Genomic DNA, 18,370 nt, shown 5'->3' with positions numbered 1-18,370 from the left:
TGATTAATTATCTCTGCACAGCCAAATACTAAAATGATCTTTTTGTTATTGATTATGCATTAAAGTATCCTGGGAATGTTTTCATTTTTCCATAAACTTTTGATCAAGCCAATGAGACCTGCTTGTGTGGGAAGTGCATGTGTACCAATAATGCTCAAAGATAATGCAACATCAGCCTCTTCCATTTGACATTTTTTCATTTTTGTATTAGTCAACTGTTCAATAATTAGCTCAAAGGTATTTCATTCACAACAACAACAAAAAATAAAGGAAATTATTAACTGTTGATTAGAAAAATAGCTGGTTTGGGACACCAAAAAGATATGAACTACTTTTAATGAGCTGGTAACATTCACAAACAATTTGTAAAATCAAAACAAGAGTACTCCCAAATTATTTTATCTTTCATTTAACAGATCAAAGTGGTTTCTTTGTTTCAATTTATGAACCGGGAATGGCACCACACATTAAAACATTTTTAAACCAAAAAATCCTATTTAGTTCCGAGCAAGAAAGAAGAGCTTGAGAGACACATTAAACCAACAACAGCCTCAATAAGGGAAAAAAAAATCTGTCAGTAATAGGAAATCAGACTCAAGTTTTAAATAGCTGTGGAACAGAGAGGCAAGAACTGCAAGCATTTGAACTGATAAGGAAAAGAATCCAGGAGTCCTCTTTAGGTTGCACTAAGGGCTTATTCCTGAACTATAATAAAATAATTATGACACAAAACTTCCCTCTTTTCTCTAAGAGGTTAGTTTGTTTTGCTTCCTATTATTGCTTTACTCTTCCTTCAGCAGGGGCGCTTGTGGTTTGCTTGGCAGATTTGGTGGGAGAGGGGAAACAGAGCTGAGCAGTGAGGATCAGGAGTCTCAGTAATGTTCCTTGATTCCCTCATTTTCACCAGAGCTGCACTATTCTGTACTGTGAGTTCCTCACTGGCACGTGGGGAATGGCCACAGGAATGATGGAATGGCTCTGAAGAGACAAGACATTTACAGAGAAAGAGAAGGGAGCACATGGCTCCAGAACATCATCCAGAGGAATCCAGCCACTGAGCTGGAATATCCAGAAGAGCCCTGGGTATCAGTGAGCTCTGCCTGTGCTCCCCCAGTAACTGCTGCTGATGTTGGCAGCAATTTAAAGCAGCTACTGGAGATACAGAAAAAGAAAAGATGATTCTGCCAATCTCTGCCCCATCCTAGGGATTCCTAGCTCAGGAGGACCCACATGGAAACAGGACAGTTACAGATTTACATCCGCAGATGGGTTTAGAACACGTGTAAAATCACTGAAGGTTCTACAGGAAGTTATTCACAAAAAAAATAATATATCAGACTGGGGCTCCCTGAAAATACAAAGAGGTAATTTCTAAACTTTCCAACTCTCTTCAACACAAGCCTGCAATGAACTGCTACAAACCTTTGGGTAAAGAAAACTGAAATTGCAGTATTTTACAAATCTAGAGGGATTCTCTCTGGATCCTTTCTGCTGGACTGCCAAATGCTGTGTTCCTCCAGAGCAGGAAATGTTTCTCAGGCACATGAGAACAGACTTGGCCTAGTTACAGCACATGTGCATGGAACTCACAATCCTCCCTCAGCTACACTTTCTCCTTCCCACCCACCCAACTGTTTGCTCCTACTGAATTAAGGGGAATAAAAAAAGGGGGGAATTAGACTATATGCATTAAACCCAGCACTTCTGATACTACACAGACACGTTTCTGACTCCTTCCACCTCTGCACTGTGCCACTCTCCAGAAGGGCTTTGATTTCAGTCTAAGCTTTTCCCTGAAGCTTCCTACCATCACTTGCCCAGCTCTCATTGCTCCCCATAAACCCAACAAGCTCTTTCATGCCAGAGAAATCCCTGACTACTCCAGGAAAGCTGATGATTTTTTAGGATGGCTCAGATGCCTGTTTACATTAAGAAGAGTCTGGAGATTCTGTTTCAACTAGAACTGTCCACTTTAACTTTTAGGCGTTGCAGTCTTCTTGTGCCTGGTTTGCTGGTGCAATATGCCAAAGAGACATTCCTTGATGTAAAGACTGATTATTCCAAATATAATTCTTCTCTGGAGAGCAATGAATTCTGATGAATTAACAGAACTCTTACAGTCAGGATCCTTGCTATTATTTTTGCCCTACTTGGACAAATTGTTATAGAAAAGCAAATCACTTATTTGCACTCCTTATCTGCTACATTAGATGTGTACAAGATACAGAGTTCTCATCCCTGAAAACGAATGCAGAGCTCTAAAGACGCTCACATTAACTATCTCCCTTTCTATAAATTTAATAAATGAAATATATACAAATATTAAAAAGAAAAATTCTGAAGGCTACCACTGAATATTGCCTTTCACACACATTTCAGGTTAAACATTTGAATAATATTTTTCCTAATGATAAACTACAGAGAAACTGAGCATTACTGGGAGTATAAAAAACCCCACATTTTAATTTCAGCTTAAAGTGTAAAGGAAGGAAGTATTTTACTAAAGAAAAGCTCTATAGATGCACTGCACATGCCCTGAAATAATCAGACAAGCAAGACTAACTGTTTTAATAAACTGCATTTTAAAGTGAAGGCACAAACTGCCTAGATAAAACCTTTAGGAGCTGTTTCCCACTTGCAATCCTGATTCTCTTCCCTGGCTCCAGGGCAGGCTGGTGCCTTCTCAGACATTAGAGATAGCCCAGAAATCTGCATGGGAAGGCAAGAGCTCCAGAGCATCCTCATCCTGAAAGCCACAGGGGACACCCCAGGAGGCTAAAGCTAAGCCTAACCAGAGCTAAACCCAGCTCTGGATTCCTGCAGGCAGCCCAGGTGAACCCAGCTCACGTGGAAGTGTTTAGGTCTCTTATCTGCGTCAATTCCCACTGAACTCACACTTCTCCTTAGAGTGATCATATGAAAAAAACCCTGAATTATTCAAGGAATCTGCATCTTCCAAAATACTTCAGTATTTGATGAAAGTGCTTTAAAATAATATTCATTTATTATCCTGTATTAATTATAATTTAGTATCCAACGCAACCTTGGGTTGTTTTGGTGTGTGGGGAGAGACAAGGTGTTTAAATCTGATTGAGCAAGCTGAGCCTACCAAGCATCAGGGAAAGAAGATGACTTTGGAATCAAATGCAGGAGAGAAAAGAAACTTTAGAGCCCTCAAATGACAGCTGCTTGACTGATGTGACATCATTAGGTTTTCACGTTTAATGTTCAGATAAGCTTAAAAATGGAAAATTAAGGCAAGAGAACCCAAAGGCAAGTCATCAAGTAAGAAATAATGAAGCAATGCCTTCAGAGAGCTTATTAAGCTATGGAGTTATGTTTATGTAAACTGTTTTCCATATTAATGTGCACACATATCCTTTCAGATTTATTGTAATGAAGCACAACATCTGAAATTTCCTTTGAAGGGAACAGAAAACAAGCTTTTGAAACAATTTTATCTCTATAGAATGTCTAAACAGTGGTAAGTGTGAGACTTTCTTTTAGGTTCCTATGCATCTTCCATTTTCAGGACATTTTTTAGGAAAAGACCTAAAAATGTTTCTTATCTGAACTACATCATATCATACTGAAGATCTTTTTCAGGCAAAGAAAAAAACCCAAGATTTTTGAGGACAATTTACTCCTTTACTGAAGACAGGGAAGCGCCATTCATTCTTATCCCCCAAGAAAGATGGCAAAGAAAAAAAGACTTTTTCTAGTTCAGTAACTATGCTAAAATTTACTTTTCAAACCCCAGTGTTGTTTCACTAAGTCTTTCTAGACTAAAGTAATCAACCTGTTCTTTCCAAATACAAACTGGTAAACATTAACAGGAGGCAATTTTGAGAAGGGAGTTAACAAAAGGAATAATCACATCAAAGTTTGCAAGCTTGAAAGAACTGATACTCAACCTAAAATACACCTGCTTTGACCAGGAAACCCTCAATTATGAGACCTGAGTATTTTACTTATGAGTAAAGGTTATTGTGTTTTCTGTAAATTCTATAATTTAACAGAATGTGGTTGCTAGAATGGCATTTTTTTAAAGGTAAGGAAGGAAAAATCTGATTATCAGCAGATAACTCTACATAGTGTTGGTATAAGCACAAGTTAACGGAATTATGCAGAATATGTATTAAAAAAAGCATGTCAGGAACAAACACTCAAAAAAAATTAATAATAATCACAATAAATCAAATAAAAATTCCCACTCATTCTGAAAAACAACAAACAAAACACCCCCCCAAAAGTAAATCATAAATCACTATTTTTTAAAGAGCAAAACCATTCAAACCACCTCTATATCTCACTCCCCCTTACATAAAATGCTCATCATTGTCATTTCCAGATAAACTGATGAGATTTGTGCACCCACAAAGGCAAAGAATCTATTTCCTGGCCGCTAAGAACTGAACATAAATTAGATTTTTAGGGAAAAAAGACACAAAGGAAGAACATCCAAGGAGCACCAGCTTTAATCTAAATGAATGCCACAAGGGAATAGGGATCTGTAACATTTCCTCCTGCAGGTGCCACTCCCTGGAGAACATGGATATGGATAATTTAGCAATACCATCTTTCTCATGAACAGCGCTTCTCTGTGTAAGAAAAGCTCCACTGTGGGATCACATCTACTCACATGAAAAATTGGGAACCATTGGTATGTTTCCCTCGGTTTGCCATTGACAAAAGGAACGCTCTGTCATGTTTGAGAATAAAGTTTTCATCTGTTTGAAGAAAAAATATGTTTGTCAGATTTTCCCCCGGCAAGGGAAGCAGGTTGTTTTCTTAGTAACTTATGGATGGTCTAAGGAGAAATTCTGCTGCTGCTGGAGAAATGGGAATAGGTTGGAGGAAAAACAACAATCAGGTTTAAACAAGTGTCTTCAAATTACAGTTGAGACAAAGCTATGTTTCTTAAAATGATGCAGATACAATGCAAACATTTCTAATTAAAAATAATTCAAGTCATTACGAGTGTCTTCAATAAACATTAGATAATGGATTTAAATACTGAGTTATTTGGGTAAGAACAAGGTTGGTAGAATTACTGACATTCTAAAACAATAATTAACATACATGATGCTGTTATTTAAACTCCAGGTGGACAGATCAGGAGAAAAAGCTGTTTATTTCCCTGGTATGCCACCTCTACACTCAAAACTGGAAGTCTCAAAGCACAGAAGGAAAAAAAACCTCTCTGCATCTGAATCTAAGTATAAAAGCCATGAAGAGTAAACTAAACACGTCTTTTATATTGCAGTGAATTAAAAAGGAGTTCTGGTTGTACAGCAAAATATAAAACCAGATCTTCTCCAGGTCATTTCCAAAGATAAAAATACTAATTTGAATGTACAAAGCTATTAATTTTTAGATCACATATCAAAACACAATCCTGCATATTTAGCACTAACCATGAGAAATAAACCCTGAGTAACTTCTTAATAAATGGATCTGTTCCAGCCTTTACTGGATTAAAAACTTCAATAGTCCCACATCAAACTATGTCTCTTTTTAAAAAACCAAACTTAAGTTTCATGCAGCTAACCAGAGCTATTTGCAACACACACAGAACCAGAGGCTGTAAATAAATATATTCACGGTCTTAACACTTGAATATCACAGAAGGAACCTGTTTTTTAAAATAAATAATTGTATGTCTTTAAACAAATAATTTAAAAACTCACCATTTCCTTCCAATAGATTTTTACAAGAGGTAACTGTACATTTATTTACCAATTCTTTGCAAGGAAAATGACTTGTGCAGCATATAAATAAAGTCAGAAATGAACCCTAAGCATACAAACCTTGAGTAGGGAAGGGGAGGAAAAGGGTCATTAACAAAAGAAGAAATCACTGTTTAGAGCTGGAATTATATGGATTCTCTCTCAGAATAAGTCATTAACCCTCAGAAAGGTTAGATACAAACTCTTCATTTCTCCAAGCAACACAGATATCCATCTACAAAGGGACTTAGCAGTTGTCTAAATATTTACTAGGGAGGGGACAAGGGAACAGAGTTTGAATTTGTGTTACTGAGCTTTTGTCTCTTACCTTTTCATTTTGCAAAAGACCACATTCTCTATAAACAAAAGAATATGTTGACAGTTTTAGGCAGGAAGATAGGAGTTTATTCATGAATAAAGTTGCCTAGCCTCCATGCTGAAAGTCATGTTTAACCAATTATGTTAGCCTTAATTAATTGTCAATTTAAGTTAAATATTAACAAAAAATTATCTGAAAGTCATGCATATAAAAGGAATTCTCATGCAACATTAGTTTCATGCAAAAGGTGATCTATAAGTGAACCTGTTTTCATTAAGGAGTTTGGGAATCAAGACTTAATTATCTCAGAGCTGAATAGAGAATCTGCAAAGACATATTTGCTCTTACCTTTAAAATAGCCACCATAAATAGATTCACCTCCTTTTCCATTACCTACACATTAAAAAGCATCAATTAAAACTTTTTGTTTCATTTATACAAAAGCTGTGCAAAACATTCCACCAGCACTTGACTCTCAAAATAGGATATTCTCTCCTCAGGCTCTTTTGGTCAGGACCAGGATTTCAGGACACAGTGAAAACAGACATTTTGGTAAAGACAGCTATTTCAGGAAAGGAACAAAAAAATCCAGGAACACTCCTTCTGGAGACTCTTAAAACATTTCTTGCTCACTCAATATTTTATTTTAAACTTATTCAAAGTTACATTCCTGTACCAAGAAAACACCACCAGTGTTGCCTTTGCTGCAGACCCAGAAGTGAAAAGCAGTTCAGACTAGAATTTGGATTTAAATTGCTTTTAATAAGATGGAATATCATAAAACCCTCCAGTGAGGAGTTTTTAACACACTTCTCTAAACATATTACATCAGTTGAAACATTTTAGAACTTCAAAAATGAACAATGAAATCGGTCATCTATGCTATACTTCACACAAATGAAGTATTTTTATGGAATTGTAATACTTTCATGGTACTTTCTGAAGTTATGAACACATAAACGATAACATTTCTGTTCCATTGCAAACTTGGCAGTTTTAAAAGCCCATTTTACCTTCACTGAAGTCCCCACCCTGAATCATGAAGTTTTTAACCACACGATGGAATGTGGTGCCTTTGTAGCACAGCTTCTTCCCAGTTGTTTTGCCAATTCCTTTTTCACCTGCAAGAAGGTGAAACAAAAAGAATCTACAGATTGTCACTGAAGAAATTCCACGGGTTTTCCCTCCCTAGTTCTAATGGACATGGAAGTCATATCTAAAAGATAACACAGTCCTACCTGATGGCTTTTCACCATCCAGAAGGGGGACTCTGAGGAGAAAATTAAGTTCTTTGTTAAAACCCCCTCAAGAAGGAGTGTATAAATCTACTCAAGATAATTTATAAAAAAACAAGAGTTCAGGATAATGGTGGGTTAACTATGTTCTGTGGGTCGGCTACACTCCTATGCAGGTCATAGTATCCTTTTCAAACCACTCAGACATCTGGATGTGCCAGATGATTCCCAGGAGAAAAGCCAGGAAAACAGGTTTCAACTCAGTTTCAATGTGATCCACACTTGGAAAAGTGGGATTGAGCTACTCCAAGCTTCCACACCTTCCCCAGAGTGTCTGGCCACCCCTTAACACCAGCTGCAGATCAGGTGGGCTGGTGATTTTTGAGTTAGTGGTCCCACAACTTCAAGTTTCATTAGCATTTCTTCCAAAATTCAGAAGAGAAGCAGCCCTGGGCTTGTGGATGAGGCCACAATGACTGGCAGGGCTGAGGTTCTAGGCAGTAGATCCATGAGGGATTTATACTGGTCAAAAGACACTGACTTGAGTTCCTAGAGGAGGGGGAGCTGGCAGAATGTGGCAATTAACAGTAAAAGGTTGTAATAATAATATTATACACTGTGCAACAGTTAAAACCCCACATTATCCACATGTACAGGAGATGCTGGGTACTGGAACACAAATCAACAGGATAAATAACAGGATAAACAACCCAGTGTTCAGTTCCACCCCATCACTGGTTATGGAACAAGTATTTGACACTGGGTTAGAGGACATGTCACCAAACATTCTGCACTCTCAGAAATGTAGGTACACTCATTACCCAGAGCCAACACTCCCCTGCTGCAATCTATTACTCTGCCACCCCAAATTACCTGCCAGCTCAATCATCCCAAATTTGCCATTCCAAGCCCATCACTGCCAGGATGAGGGCAAAAAACAGTTTGTGGCACAAAAGCCACTCAGGGCATTGCTGTTTATCATCCTTCACTCATGGAACACAAGTTATTTACCTGCCTCTCCACACCCATAATCCCAATCCACGCCTCCTCCTACTCTATTTTTGTTTTCCACATCAGTTATGCAAGCAAAGCTGTTTATTACAGGGATGGACACACTCCTCCCAAAACATACCCCTCTGTGCTACAGCACTGAAAAGCTGGAAACCTCTCATCAAACAACACCATGGAATATCTGCTTGCATGTTTGGTCATGTATCCCTCATGGATATGGACATCCCTCAGGGCTATGGAAATCCCTTAGAGAATGGGATCCTGCATGGCCCTGGAGCTGGTACAGTTACATTCCTGTACCAACAGACACCACGAGTGCTGCCTCTGCTGCAGACACAGAAGTGAAAAGCAGTTCAGACTACAATCTGCATTTGAATTGCTTTAATAAGATGGAATATCATAAAACCCTCCAGTGAGGAGTTTTTAACACACTTTTCCAAACATTACATCAGTTGAAATATTTTCGAACTTTAAAAATGAACAATGAAATGGATGATCTATGCTATACTACACAAATGAAATATTTTTATGGCATTGTAATACTTTCATGGTATTTTCTGAAGTTATGTATCATGAACACATCAATGATAACTATTCTGTTCTATTTGAACCTTAAAATTAAAGATCTTCAAGAGCTGGTACAGAGATGGGAGCTTTGTCAGAAGTCCCAGTCCCTTTTCTCACTCCCCTGTAGAGTACCCCAGTGCTTTCCCAGTCAGGTGAAAGACACAGCAGCTGCTCCACTGGCAGGAGCTGCAGCACCTCCCCAAGCTCAGACACCTTCACACAATAACCAATACACTGCTCTGGAGTTCAGCTTCTCTTTTGTTTCAGGCCAAATACCAGCCTTGTTCTTCTTGCTCTAGATGTGCATGAATTTTGTGAGGAAAAGAAAAATCATTGTCGTTGAGCCCCATCCTGCCTAAGCAGCTCTTTCCATACACAAAAATTATTAACACAAAAATTACTATTAAAATAAAATTATTAACATTAAAATTATAATTAACACTAAAATGAACACTAAAATTATTAACACTAAAAACTATTTATTAACAATAAATATTTGAAAAATCAGCTACATACCCGAGCACAAGCAAAGGAAGTTCTTACAAGTCTTTGGACAAATGTCTGAGAAGAGCTGAAACATAATTCGACCAACTAGAAAATAATTTAAAAAAAATAATTAAGAGTTTTAGAACTGTCTGGAATAAGAAAATTTGCATATAAATCAATCTGTATGTTCTAAAAAATGTAATTTTCTGAGAAAAGGTTATTTTATCAAGCAGGATAAGAAAATATCTTAAGCATGCATACATTAAAACATACAGCAAGAACGAGGAGTAACATAATTGTAAAAAAAAAAGACATAAATTGGATGGAATAATATGACTTAATCAGAAGTCCTAGAGATTCCATTGTGATTTGAACCTGGAAAGCCAAGCTGATTTACTAAAATCGTTTAATCATGTCAGATCTTTCCCATCTTGAAAATGATTTCTCATAAATACAGGTCCTCAGAGAGCTGGAGCAATTCCCTCCCCAATTACTGTGTTTATACAAATACATTAATAATCACATTTCCACAGTTTTCCCTGTGATCATTACCTACAAAGTCCAACTGGCTTAGCTCCATATTTTGCTGAGGATTACAGCTGCATTGGCACTCTTGGCCTAAAATCCTTCAGTTTGAAAAAAACCCAGATGAATCAAACAGAGAAGATGAAAGGCAGGCAGGACTAATGCTCCACTTGCCAGGTATTATAAACCAAATATTTTCTCTTTGTTACTGGTGGTAGCTGTGCTATGCATCCTCCAAATCTATTAAAATACTGTGAAAAGTGGTTGAATATAAATAAGTGTTTTAAAATTGATTTACATTTTCTATTTTATTTTTCAAGATATTGGGATGTATAGTACTAAAAAGACCCATGACAAATTGCTCCCAAATGTATGAAATCTTTAAAAAATACATAATTAATAAAGAAAAAAATTGGTATCTCTGCAGGTTGTAAAATAATCCATAGAAGCCTCACTGGTGGGTAGAATTACAAGGAGACCAGCAATAATTTGTCAATGAGCACTACACTCTAGTGGTGCACACTGGTAAGACTTCATAATTTTAAAAAGTAACTACTTCAGGAATAATTGTTTTTTTTCCTTTAAAGGAAATAAAAGAGAAGTTAAGTTCAAATGTATTTCATTCAATACTTAGTCACCAAAAAAATTTTGAGAGGTTTCTAAGAAACTGCATTAAATTTTAAGGCTCTGTCCAAATATATGCAATTATAAGATGGTGAATTGTTGGTTCAGAAAGGAAGAAATAAAATAACAGCACCAGTACTGGATAATCTTAGATAAAAGATTATGCCTTGAGCTGTTGAAAGGTCTGTATCTCATTAACTGCAGCAAGAATGTTCTCTAAGCATTTATCACTACAGCAGGAATAGCCAAGGAAATGGTTAGGGAGAGTGTCCAAAGAATGAAGAAACAGAGAATATTCAAAGATCCCCCATCAAACAGCAGTTCTGTGACTACCACTATGACAGGATGGCTATTTGCAAGTGAACAAATCATTCTAAACTGTGAGGATTGAAGATCCCTACAAGGAACACAACAGACACGACAGTTTAGCTGAAGAGTTCTCCATTTTCATTACAGCCCAGGAATTCACAAGAACACAAATCCCATTTCCATTCCTCTGCTGCACAAGCACTGACCTGAGCAGGACCCAGTGCTTCAGAGAGCCACGTCCAGGCTCTGCAGAACCATGGAAGACAATCCACAATGGGATGGGTTTGAAGGGACTTGAAAGTTCATCCAGTCCCAGCTCTACTGCCACAGGCAGGGACACCTTCCACTATCCCAGACTGATGCAACCTGGCCTTGAACACTTCCAGGGATCCAAGGGCAGCCACAGCTTCTCTGGGCGCCCTGTGCCAGGGCCCCACCACTCACGGGGTGGAATTTCTACCAATACCTCATATAAACCCATCCTCTTTCAGTTTAACACCTTGTCCCGTTGCTCCATGCCCATGTGAGTCGCTCTCCTGGTGCTCCTCTAGATCCTGGAAGAGACTCTAAGGTCTCCCTGGAGCCTTCTCTTCTCCAGGCTGAACAGCCCCAGCTCTCTCTGTCTCTGCAGGAGAGGATTCCCTGCATTCGCTGTGTGAAATAACACATGGCACTTTCCAGGGAAAAAGCTGTCACTACCCCCATTCTGCTCTCCAGCCCAGCTGCTGCTTCACCGAGGTGCCAGCTGCCAAGCAACTGAGGGCTGTTAGTCTCTGCAGGCTCCAGAAGGGACTTTTTACTCCGAGGCACAAATTGTAGAAGGATCTTGCTGCAAACCCACTACATTTAGCACCTGAAGCAGCAGACACCACCACTGTGGTGTTCCAGTGGAAGAACTCTCTTATGTTCCTGCAGATGACAAGGCAGAGGATGGAAGGAGACATTCATAAGCAAGGTATCACTTTAAGCAGTATTTTTCACCAGTGTTTTGTCAATAACAAAGTCTGCCAGGTGCTCATAAAATCACAGAGTGGTTCCTGCTGGAAAGGACCTTAAATCATCCAGCTCCATGTGCAGGGACACCTTCCACTAGATCAGGTTACTCCACGCCCATCCAGCCTGATCTTTTTATGCCCTTTAATCCTACAAATTGCAATGCACATATATCCAAGATCCAAAGATGACAGATCCAGTTTATAGGATGAGGGCTGGCTCTTCCATAAAACCTGGAGCACTGCTTACCCAGCTCCATCCAGCCACAGAAAATGCTGCTGTCTGCTCCTGAGACACAAACCACACACTGTGAATCCATCTGCTAGGTTACTGGCTGCATTTTACTGCAACTGCATGAATACCATTATCACTGAAAGGTTGTATTTTCCACTGACAAACAGGCTATGAAATGTGCCAGAGAAAGATCAAACCCATTTTCACACCTTGGTCAAAGATGCAAGAAAGAACAGCTGATAATAAAAAAATTAATAGAAGTATGTATGAATAGCATCTATAAATCCTTCTGTTTCCTCAACCCTTACAGAAAAAGAAAAATCTTGTTTTAAACTTGGAGGTGAGGTATATGCTGATATAGCACAGATAAAAAAAGCATTTGAGATGCTGCTTATTTCCCCAGATTTAGGCACTTCTCTGAAATGATCACCTTCACTGCAGACAATTTCCAATGCTTTCTTCAGCTTCATTTCCCCATGCAAAGGTTAAGTGATCTGATGAGGGAACAAGCTCTCTGTGACTTACCATAATATTTAAACAGTAAATTAAAACAAACAAACAAAAATAGCTAAAAAACAGTCAGTCGAGTAAGCAAAAGCTGCTCACAAATGGATGCAAAGGTTAAGTGATCTGATCAGGGAACAAGCTCTCTGTGACTAACCATAATATTTGAGCAGTAAATTAAAATGAACGAACAAAAATCACTAAAAAGAGTCAGTCAAGTAAGCAAAAGCTGCTCACAAACCTACCCAGAGTCCTCAGCTGGCTTTAACCAAGAAATGAGCCTGCACAGACACCTCAACTCCAGGCTAAAGTAAAATCTGCTGGGATTGCATTTGCCTATTATTTATGAAACAATAATTTGATACAGTATTATTTGTAAGCAGGATTTGAACTTGCTTTTTTAAGAATCGGAGTAAGTGGTCAAAGAAATATGTACATTACCTACAGCAAGTGATGCCTATATAAAATCTAAGCTGTTTGGAAATTTGATGAAAGGCTCTCTGCAGCTAATGAGCTGTACCAAACAGAGAAACCAGAAGGCAGAATGACCAAAAATAATCAAATTTCAGAACTCTGTCTTCAAACTAAAAGATGGAATTTTTTTTTCTTGGTTTTGAACTCCTTAACAATTTTCCAGCTGAGGAAGAGCTAGTACTTGATTCAAATTAACATCTATGCTATACTGAAATTAGGGCTCCTGCTAGAAAAGTTTATTAAAATAATCATTGATTTCAAGTATTTATTGTTTTAAAGGTAAATCCTCCAATCTAGCTGCTTAACTTTTTGGAAGAAACCTTGGGAGCCAAACACACATTGTTTCAAGTTATTTTCCAAGTAATGTGAACTGTTTTGCTAGATTTTGTGTTTGAACCACACAGGTATCAAGTTCAGCTACACACTCCCAAAACAAATCTGGTTTTTCAAAACTGTATCTACAGGATTTTATGTTTTCTCAATTTCTTAAGAGTAAACAAACAAGAAGTATTTTTCCCAGCCTATCAGCAGGAATATCCTGCTGAAGGAGAAAGCAGGGATTACAACCAGCGAGACAATGATGCACAGCCCAGGACGGCTGCCAAGGGCCCAAAGGCTCAGACAGATTTGCATACAAGTTTAAATAACAGCTTACTAAAAGGACCCTATTTGAATTTTATTAATTTGTTTATCCCTAAATCTGTCAATGCTAAGGCACATGAATTTAAAAGAAAATCATGCTTCAAAGCAGGAATGTGGTTACAGCTTTCAAGAAAATAAAACCTCAGTGTAGAACAGGAATAGATTTTTATTTAAAAAATGAGTTTCAAGATGTCCCAGTTGCCCTGAGCAGGGATCTGTAGCTCTGGCACATTAACCCTTTGTTCTCACCTCTGTGCCCCACCTGCACTCTTGGCAAGGAAAATCTCCATAAACTTCTCTCCCCATCTCTCTAATCCCAATCTTCCACAAACACTACCTGAAATTCCCTCCACTCTCCACAAAACCAAACTTCTTTCAGTCCTGCACACACCAAATATTCCCTGGGTTCAGTTTCCAAGGGATATGGAAGTGAGAGGCAGCACTTGGCCTTCTGGCAGAAATGGCTGATCAGTTTTTCTTTTATTTACTGATCCAACTTGTTGCAGACCTCAAGGTGAGACTTCAGGGTATTTCATCCTGCACTGACAACAATTCCACATGATTATTCTGAATAAATTTTTTAGTCAATCAATTCCTTTCAAATCTCCATTTTACCACCCCTGAAAAGGGATTTCTCCATGTGGGATCCCCCTTGGCTCCTGCTGTCCCACACACAATGGTTGCCCATGTGTTCATGGACAGACAAAGTTCTGGGTTCTATTTTCTGCAAATACAAAACTTTCTCCCTTCTAAAGACTAAAAGTTAATGTAGAACCAGTTGAGAACAGTTTCTATCTCTAGGAAAGGTAACAAAAACCCCACAAGGCATCACTGGGTCTATTACTGGAGGCACATGAGAATGACTATTGCAAGGGTGCTCCTTTCACATAAATTCAGAGCAGCTGAAATCCCCAAATGCACCGAACTTCAGGCTAAAGTGACTAGAGAGAGAGAAGGAAGGAAACACCAGACTGACTTATGGGAAGGGACACATCCCAGGAATGACAGAAACTGAAGTGGAACAAATCAATGAGCCAGGGGTCAAATAGTAACAGAAGACAGGAGAAAAACAAAACAAAACGAAAATATTAATTATTCTATGAATAACAATGAAACAAAGCAAAACTGAGTAAATTCACCAAACTTCATGATGGATGCAACCAGTCAAGGGGAGGGGTGAGATGTGGGAAAAAGACCTTGGATGGCCACAGGAGCTGCTAGAGCAGCAGACTGCATCTGTGACATCCTAGTGGGACATCTGTTCCTATTACCCACAGTACCTGAAAAGCTGCAGCTTCACACAGATTCTGCCTCACAGAGTAAAGACAGAATTATTGAAATAGGCATCTGCTGCTATCCCAAAATTCTTGGAATACTGTAAGCAGTTCAATCCTGTGTGCACATTCATTGTGCCCAAATCCACTGGTGGGGGGCCCAAAAGAAGGGAGAAGCGCTGTTTGTGGCAGTATCAAAATAAATTATTCTTCCTACTTTGTTTTCCATTTGCCCTTTAAAAATTATGAGCCACAACCCGTATTCATTTAAAAAAATGCTTAACAGGCAACTTATTTAGAAGCAGACTAAATTTAGCTCTAAAAAACAGAAAGCCAACAAAGTTTGCCCCACTGCAGGAGGCAAGTACAAGCTGGCACCGAGTTTTATTCCAAGATTCCGTAGCTGTAATAAAATATGGACACAAAAGCTGTAATAAAGCTTCTGGAAGCACAGCCAAAACAGAGATCCAAGGGATTTTCCAAAGGATCTTATTAGAGTAAAACTGACCTGACTTTTAATTGCTACAGGTATCCTGGCACACCCTGGGCAAGCAAAGCCTGAAGGGCAGAGCCAAGATTTGGCAGCTGTGTGGGGAGAATGTTTTTGGACTCGCAGCAACCTACAGTGTGAAAAAGGAGACAGTTTTGTGTTCTGCAGGCAAAAAGATGCTTCCAGTGCTGCAAGAGGCACATCCCCTTCTCTCTGCATTTTGTGGAGATGTTGGTTCAGCTTTTCAGTGCACACAAAGTGGGGGCAAGGCTTTTTCTTGGCTAGCAACAAAATGCAGGGCTGTTCTGCTCCCCACTTCTCCTAAAATGCAATATCAGCCTATTTATTGAAGTCAAAATAAGCAAAATATTAATTTGGAAATCTGCTGGCAGCTTAAAAGTTAAAATGAATACCTCACTAATGCCAGCAGGAGAGCACATCTCTCAGAGTTAGTGCTTGGTGTCATCTGGAAGCACTGATTTACCACTTGATTCAGCTTTTGAAGGTCATCTTAAGAGCTAGGAGAGCAATGTTTAAGCTTTTTAAATATGTCCTTAAATCCCAAGACAGAGCTGCATGGTGAATTAATAAACAGGCACCAGAATAAAGTAGCATGACCAGAGCACGCAAGTCCCAGCACCAATTTTACAAACTGGCATTTTTCTTGCAAAAATCCAAGCCATGAGTCAGGTGTAATGAAACCAGCAGGGCTCCAAGTTTGATGTGCAGCTGGGAGATTCCTGTTACTTCCAAGAGAAAAATAAATGCAGACAGCCACAGACAGAGCCAAAGCCCTGGGTCTGCTCCAGGTAACCCAAGCTCTGCACCACCAAGAACACCAACACTGCAATTCCTCCCTGACAGCTCTATCAGTCACCAAACCCAAAGAGGTTTGGGGGAAAACAAGGTAATCCACTTTCACTGGAGATGTACAGCTCAAGGCTGAGGAGGAGACGAGGCAGGAGGAGAGATTATGAAATGGGAGCAGCAACCTGTGCAGGGAGAGCAGAGAAAACAGTGCAGGGAGAGACCCTTCAGATGGAGTCAGAACAAACAAACAAACAAAAACCCCAAAAAACAACAACAAAAACACACTAAGCCTAAAAAGACTGATTAACAGCAAATGAGACTGAGAATGAATTGTCTTTGTTCTAAATCAATCCCATCAAACTACCGTTCCTGAGTGGAAACCCACCCAACCTGAAACAGTTTTAGTTGTCTCATTCCATAGTAAATTTCACCTGAAATTAAAGCAACGGAACGCGTTAAAACTCCATTAACATAATCACTTATCTCCTCACTGGAAGTATTCAGAAACCACAGTGCCAATCAAAATAACTCAGAGAGGAGTTACAACAGCAACAGATTTATAGATATGCTCTATCAGGTCTCTGAAGTTAGAACAGAACCTCTCTTCTGAAACTGTGGTGAAAATAAAACCCCAGGAAGGGTTTCAGTTGCATCTGAATGAGGCTGAAATTTAGAATCTCTTGAGATATAAGCTCCTAATTCAAAGGTTTTCATGGAAACATTGAAGAAGAAAATGAAAGTGAAAGCCTAATGAAGCCATCACATACATTCATTTTTCTAGAGACAAGTGGTAGCAAGATAAAGCACGGAGTATGTGTGAGACAACTAATATGCATTGATAAATGCTTGTTCAAAGAGACGGGTGAGAAAAATCTCCACTCCCATCTTTACAGAGACGGGGGAAACACAAGAGGGAACCAAGCTGCTGTTGAGCATTACAACTTACAGCCTACCCCTTCTGAGCATTACACTTGTATAGGGAAAATATGCGTTAAAAGATGGGTTTATTTAAATTATTGTTTGTTTTTTTTTACAGGCCAGCTGGTGAGGGGCTCTGTGCTTCTGTGATTGAATGCCCAGGTCTTCCTTTACATTTAGAAGACGCATTTTGAGCAGGTCAAGGAAAGATTTAGCCCAGATGACCTCCTAAGTTCCTTCTCAGTTTTAATTACTGTATCATTAAAAATACTTATAGAAGTAAATATCCAATGTCCTTACAGCCTGCCTCGATTTTCCACAGTTTACAGAAGTGGCATAACAAAGATATCATAGAAAAGGTATAATACATCACCAGACGGCTTTTTACCTTCACAACAGCGTTTAGCAGCCTTGCCGAACCTTTATATTTACGTGTGCAGATAAAAATCGCTCTCAAGCGGGAACGAGGAGCATCCAGAAGCCCAGAAAACACCCGAAGTTATTCCAAAGTAACTCAGAAATAACGCATCAATGGCCAAACTCGCTGCCAGCGGCTTGGGCCCATCATGCAAGCAAAAACGTGATTTAAAATTCCCAAGCACAGCCTTACCTGGCTCCCTGTTGATCTCGATCTCGAAGAAGCACTGGGGCCGGTCCTGCACCCCCATGGCCGCCCCTCGGCCTCGCCACCTGGACACAAAGCACAGAAGGAGCCCCCGCGGTCCCTCCCTCCCTGCGTCCCTCCCTCCTCACCCAGGGCTTCAATTACAGCGGGGCGGCTCCGCCTCAGCCCCGACCCCGCCGGCGGGGGGAACTCGCTCTGAGGGGAAGCGGTTCCCGCCGCCAACACACAGCCAGGCTCGGCGCCGTCAGCGCGGCCCATCCCCTGCCCTTCCAGCCGCTTTCCCAGCCCGCGCCATCGCTCCCTTCCCCCGGGGTTTTTTACCTGGCGGCTCCGGCGCTTCGTCCCCTCACGGCGCGGCCCCCGCTGCCGCCCGGCCCCGCCGCCAGGCGGCGCCGCCGCCGCCCCCCGCCGCCATTACCCGCCCGGCCTCGATGGCCGCGCCAGGCCACGCCCCCCGCCCGCCCTGCCCGCCGCGCTTTCCCGCCCTCTGCGTGAGGGGCCGGGGGGGCGGTGCCGTGAGGGACCTCCCCCGCGCCTCTTTGAAGGGATGGATGTTTAAATAATAATAATAATAATATTAGTGTGAAAAATAAATCCGGTT

At 40.0% G+C, this 18,370-nt stretch overlaps 1 protein-coding gene across 5 annotated transcripts in view; it reads right to left on the bottom strand.

Annotated features, from left to right (window-relative positions):
- NKTR (natural killer cell triggering receptor) overlaps window positions 1-18,143 on the bottom strand; it is a 37,930-nt gene extending 19,787 nt beyond the window's left edge. For 2 of the 5 annotated variants that reach the window (XM_021537967.3, XM_021537971.3), the window contains exons 1-5: window positions 17,755-17,963; window positions 9,378-9,452; window positions 7,062-7,169; window positions 6,397-6,441; window positions 4,643-4,730 (exon numbers count right to left, since the gene is read on the bottom strand). In XM_021537967.3, coding sequence (XP_021393642.2) covers window positions 4,643-4,730; window positions 6,397-6,441; window positions 7,062-7,169; window positions 9,378-9,452; window positions 17,755-17,812 — 374 coding nt within the window. In that variant the 5' untranslated portion in view covers window positions 17,813-17,963. Of the gene's footprint in view, window positions 1-4,642; window positions 4,731-6,057; window positions 6,086-6,396; window positions 6,442-7,061; window positions 7,170-9,377; window positions 9,453-17,754; window positions 17,968-18,090 lie in introns of those variants that run through there. The other 3 variants (XM_021537966.3, XM_021537968.3, XM_021537969.2) reach the window with 3 other exon arrangements.
- Window positions 18,144-18,370: the final 227 nt, after the last annotated feature.

The sequence above is a fragment of the Lonchura striata genome, chromosome 1, assembly GCF_046129695.1.
Source record: "Lonchura striata isolate bLonStr1 chromosome 1, bLonStr1.mat, whole genome shotgun sequence".
NCBI classification, from domain to species: Eukaryota; Metazoa; Chordata; class Aves; order Passeriformes; family Estrildidae; genus Lonchura; species Lonchura striata.
This window is presented reverse-complemented; position numbering and strand designations above follow the sequence as displayed.